This window comes from Protopterus annectens, chromosome 9.part0, assembly GCF_019279795.1.
Source record: "Protopterus annectens isolate FY-2018-M chromosome 9.part0, PAN1.0, whole genome shotgun sequence".
Lineage (NCBI taxonomy): Eukaryota > Metazoa > Chordata > Ceratodontiformes > Protopteridae > Protopterus > Protopterus annectens.
This window is the reverse complement of record NC_056743.1, coordinates 1,695,506,341-1,695,512,340: the sequence shown is the minus strand read 5'-3', so window position 1 is coordinate 1,695,512,340 and position 6,000 is coordinate 1,695,506,341. Positions and strand designations below refer to the sequence as shown.

Here is a 6,000-nt window from a genome sequence, read left to right as displayed (position 1 = left end):
TTTGCCATATGCAATCTTTATAAATACTGAAGAATATCAGCACCCCGTTTTGATTCTGACAAGTGAACCCAGACACTTTCTTAACAAACTATTTGGAAGACTAATCAGATTGACATTTACAGGGAAAAAAACAGATGTCAGTCCTGGATTAAAATAGTGGAAGATTTGGTAACCTGTAGCTAATATATTTTATAACTTCTGGGTTTTCATTTTGTATTTCATCTGTCATTCCTAGACTCACTACATTTATGTGATGGGGAGCAGGGATCTGCATTTAGTTCTAGGAAGATCAAAATAAGCAAACACCTGCTTTAAACTTGTCAAACTTTCTGACGTATGCTGACAAATCACTTCTATTGCTTAGCAATGGCATCATCTGCTGGGAATTCTGGGATTTATGGTTATAGCAAAAGTTCTTTTGACAGTCGGCATGCTCAGAGTTAAACAATGTTTTGTCCTTTAGTAAAGTGTAATTTAGTGAGTTTTTATTTACTTTATTTTTTTTTCAAGATGTGCACTGAGACAAGTCCCTCACTTGAGGTGACTGGAACCATTTCTCCTTTAACAGAACGTCCGTTTATGTCTATAGCAATGCAAACAGCTTCCTTCCAGTGTGTTGTAAGAGTCTGCCAGCAGTTTAATGAGGAAATGGGTTTGGCTATTCTTTGTTGATAAGAGAAACATTGGTTGATCGTATCTATGCCTTTTGAAGCAAATGCTGCAGCAGTTTGTCAAGTGTGTGTGTGTGTGTGTGTGTGTGTGTGTGTGTGTGTGTGTGTGTGTGTGTGTGTGTGTGTGTGTGTGTGTGTGTGTGTGTGTGTGTGTGTGTCTGTGGGGGGGGGGGCGTGTTTTCAAGCTACGGTACACGTATAAAGTATTTGATCAGCATAGTGTACGTAGTTCTTCTTTTGTGAGGCAGGAGTGCTTTGTGCCAGAGAAACAAACAGTTCATCTGCTTACTAAAAGCATTTTATAACCAGCACTGAGTTTTATTTTAGGAGTTCAATGTGTAAGACAGACCCGTGAGCAGGCAGATTTTTTTTCTTTAATGTTGCATATTTCTGCACTTATGTGCCAGCCCACGCACAACTATATTTATTGAATGGTGTGCCCTTGACTTTTAAAAGTGAAGTCCCTCACGTCATAGAATGCCTACTTCAATATTCCTCTTGAGCTAAGCATTGCAGGACTTCTATTTGCATGTTCGTACGATGTGGAGATGTCTGCTTTGTGCCGCTTCTGCCTGCTGAGGAGACTAGGCAAAGATCTGTTCCCTTGATATGGAAAACAGTCAGTGTAATCTATTAGCTCTGAATGGAATAAATTGAACTAAGGGCAGTGAAAAACTAAGCAAGATTTCACCATCTGATCTCGTGGAAAGACAATTTCATTTCCTAAAAGCAACTTCCAAAATCTAGCTTAACTGTTTTTTGCAGTGCGCATGAAGAATGTATGCCTTCATTTCTGTTTGGCTTCTTCTAAAGACAGACAGACCTTCAGATCTGGAGTTCCGCTGTACACGTCGTCATATTACTAGTAATTATTTAATTGATAATACAGTTTTCATTTGTTTAATTTCTTATGTTTATTCATTGGCTAATGTACTTGCAAGACTGTTCATCCTGAGGAGATAAAGCAGTATATGAGAATGTGTATATAGTTTGAAATAGGGAAGCTGTTAGTACAGAATGAGAGTGACACAGCTGAGTGATTGCATTTATTTAAATATATGCTGTTTCTGAAGGCACCATATAGGTATGTGTGTCATCAAAGACGGATGGCACTCCCTGTGAGAGGGGTGTGACAGTTGTCTGACCTCACTTTGATGGCCATGTGACACACTTTTTCAGATGTTAGGGAACTACACAAGCAGAACTTTTGATGTTTCAGACTTCCTTTACTCACTGTCCCTGAGAGAGTGCAATGCATTGTTCATATTGTTTTCCCCCATAGTTTTGCATCCTCATTCTTCAAGATTAACAAAAGACTTTTTTGAAGTATGATTGCAGATCTGCAGAAAAGTTGGGTTCTAAAGGCATTGCATTTTTTTAACTTACTGCATCATTTTAAAAATTCAACTGTTTTAAGACTGTACAGCTGAAAGGTGGAACTGCTGAGTATTTTTGCCCTAAAAATATTCACAACAGTCATAATTCTGAGGCTTCCGTATTGTGTTGCAGAACAAACAAACAAACAGGAGTAAATAAACAAAATTTAATTTCACTTTACAACAAGACCGGGAAAAACAATTCACCAGAAGAGAGGTATTTTGAAGCACCAGTGAATAAATAGTCATCTGAGGATTGCCTACACAACAGGGGTGAACATTAAGTCAGAGTTTTCCAAGTATCAGTCATCGCTTACCATGGAGCAGTATAGGCGGCAGACTTTACCAAATATCCCAGAGCTGGAGCGGTTTGCAATGGAAGAGGATGATGCTTTTCTACCCTGCTCTCCTACATTCTCCCCCACTGATTCACAGAACTCGGAGCATTGTCCCCCAAAGATGCCGGTTTCGTCCAGGTTTAGTTTTGGAAATACCTCTTCACGTAACTCTCAGACTTTTTTAAGAAAGTTGAAAGTGAACAGGAGCATTCAGGAATGTCAGAAACGGAGGGCCTATTCCCAAATGAGGTACAGTATATGTGGCACTGAGAGATAACCCTACTACTGATTTTTTTAAATCTTTGCATATTCTTTTTCTTTTGTGGCTAACTACTATATATTTTTTCCTTGGCTTTTAGTTAGTTCAAACCTTAGCACCATTCATATGTTAATCACACATTTCTACCTTGATTCTGAGTTTCATCTTTCTGTAGTAGGAGACATGCCGTTGTGAAACAATGTAGATTGATTCCCCCCATGTTGCACTTGCAGGTTCTCTGGAACTGCTGTAGTTGGTTGACACTGACGATGAACCCTCACAGGGTCATTCTGAACCTAAGACATCGAATGGTAGTGCAATATATTCATAATGCAGTTAACTGTGTTTCTGTAATCTCATCAGGATAGCTGTTTACTTTTAGATTGCAGTGACTGTGCAGTTATTAGGATAGCTGTTTGTGTTTATTTATTGTATTGATGTTTTTTTTTCTCCAGTCGTGTGTACAGCTGTAGGGGTATGTTCACATCCCATGACAATGCCATGTTTGTACTTGTAAATATCCATGTTGCTGTGAAACCTTACTCTTGTGCCATAAATGTGATACACTACAGTTTGTAACAACTGTGCTGCTTGGAGACTTCTCTTTTGCCCCAGGAATGTGACACATTAAAGTCTCTTGTCACATGTGCTGCTTAGAGACCTTACTCTGGTCCCAGGAACGTGGTATATTAGAACTTGTAGTCACCTCTGCTGCTTTATTTAACTTGTATTTGCATTTGCAGTCCTGGGACTTTACTCTGAACCCACAAATAAGTTGTGTTGAATTAATCTAAGGATGTACAGCAATCTCACAGATGTATGATGTTTGTCTGCAAATTCACGTGTGCCACGTTAGGCCTATGCTCTGACCCTAGGAGCATACCATGTCTGTGCCTTCTGTCTCATTTACTTCATGAAAGTGCTGTCGTATGACAGGTGTATAATATTGGTGCTGCAGTAATGTGTGTGGCACTCAGGGGCTATGTTAAACACAGAACTGCATTATGTGTGAGCCTATAGTCGTTTGTGCTGTAATACAGAGATATCCTGATGTCAAGAAGAACCATGCTTGTCTTTATAGTCGTATGTGCTACCCCAGGAATGCACTTTGTCCTCTAGATGTATTATATTTTCCCAGGTGTTCCCCTTCTCACTATTTCATATTGTGTTACAGTGGCTGCTTCAGTGGCCACTGGTGGGGGCCAGAAGCTGACAAATGGCCATCATCCAGGCAATTATAGAAGCCGATGCATTTTTCTTACACTGTCCCTATCCTCACCACTGACAGCCAATGTGTGCTCTTTTTTTTACATAAAAGCCTGCACTGCACTAGTTTTTGTGAACACACACATGCACTGAAGGTTACCTAATGAACATGGATCTGCAGCATAGAGTACACATTTCTAGTCCACTGCTTTGCAAGGACTAACACACCACCACCCCAGCCTCTGTCTCTCATCTCTTTCTCTCTGGTAACTACTAGCACAGAAGGGACCCAGACTGCCTCTCTTTCCATGATGAAAACTTACCCCCACCCTCCTTCCTTGACTTTCCCAGAACTCCAATGATCATTAATCATGTCTCATGATTAAGGATTTCACCTCATACACCATATATATACAGAGGCTACAAATGTATCATATTTGTTTTTATAATTAGTGTACTGCTCTGGGGACTGACATGGGTACAACAATGTAGCAGTTTTGTGCTTGTTGTTACATATGCTACCCTGGGGCATACAGCTTAACTCTGTCCAGATTTTTGCCTCGCATTTTTTGCCTGCACCTCATAAAATCTGTTGTTTTCTAGCAAATCATTGAGGATTGAAGTCACTAGATAATGACATGCATTTGAGTTTCAGGCTTCATAAACTTCAGAAAATACATGATAATACAAAAACTGTTATTCTAGCAACTTTCTAAGTTTGTAAGAGCAATATTTTGGACATTTGCCCATTGCTGTTGGCTTTTTCCAGATTTCTTGTACTTAGAGGTTGAGAGGTATGTTGTGGGGACATGAATTGTCTAAGGAATGGCCTGCAGTTATTTGTGCTGCTTTGCGTATATTCTCTGGTACTAGTATTTCACGTGGCTTAACTCACTTGCACTGCTTTAGGACCACACACTCATCCCAAGAATATAACATGTTTCTGGCTCTTGATTTATGCACCTCCAGCAAAGTATATGCCCATACCTACACATTTCTACACCTGCAGTTATCAAGAAATGTAGGAAACATTATCCTCAACTCCCCACTGTAACTAGCAGCTAGTCACTTACCACAGTTTTGGCCTTGTACAGTCAAATATTAGTGCACTGAGGAAGCAAAACCTTAGTTCCTGTCTTGTTTTCTTGCATCTTGTTAACATAGTTGCTTCTTCTGTCTGTCACATTCACTATCACACTGGGTTCTATGGTCAGTTGTCCACAGCATACTGGTTTAAAGTAGCTGCGTCGGTCTGTTCTGCCCTCTAACGCAGTCATTTGGGAAGCTTCTCGTTTTCTTGCATCTTGCATCGCCCCAGTGACTGTAGACACTGACAACACCAAATACAAAATGCATATCTGTTTCAACAATGTTGCTTCTTCTGCCTGTCGCATTCACTGTCACACTCTGTTCTGTGTTCACTTGTCCACAGCACACTACTTTATAGTAGCTGTGTCAGTCTGCTCTGCCCTCTTACCGAAACATTCTCGTTTGGACCTGTACAGCAGCTTTCTGCATATACTTACTTAACCAGTGATTTTTTTTTCATAGATGTGGTGGTTATTTTTCTTTCCAGAACATACCCAAATGATTAGTGTTGATAATATCATATATTAACCTGGATAGTTAAATAAAGTTGAATGCATGCCTGAAATGGGAATCGAACACAAATTAATACTACTGTAAGGCAGGGAATTGTACTATTTTTTCACCTCCTGTGCACACCCCTCATTTCTCCTTGTTAAGCAACATATTTGGATTGTTCATGTAGTTGTTTAACAGATTATCTATTCTGTAGTGTTGTACATAACTGTACAAGTACTGGTCTAGGGATAAATAAACTGAACTGCCAATATTTAATGGGTACTCAGAAGTAGATGATGTTAAAATTTCTACACTAAGATATTTATAAGCAAACAATTAAACTGATGGCATGTGTTATAAAAGATGTGTACATGAAAGAAAAAACAGTATCACGATGCAGTTTTGAAGCATGCATGGGCTTTGTTCTAAATGTTCAGGAGTAATCCCATCTGCTACATACTTTTAAAAATCAAACACTGCAATAAAAACAAAAAAAGTACAGAGTCACAGATCGAAGTATTTCTTGTGGCTGAAGTTGCTTGGTCTTTGCTTGGTCAATCCATCCT

At 39.4% G+C, this 6,000-nt stretch overlaps 1 protein-coding gene across 1 annotated transcript in view; it reads left to right on the top strand.

Annotated features, from left to right (window-relative positions):
- The first annotated feature begins 1,588 nt into the window (after positions 1–1,588).
- The window catches only part of PDE4A (phosphodiesterase 4A), a 1,515,730-nt gene continuing 1,511,318 nt past the window's right edge, over positions 1,589–6,000 (top strand). The window contains exon 1 of the mRNA XM_044084565.1: positions 1,589–2,634. Coding sequence (XP_043940500.1) covers positions 2,366–2,634 — 269 coding nt within the window. The 5' untranslated portion in view covers positions 1,589–2,365. The remainder of the gene's footprint in view (positions 2,635–6,000) is intronic.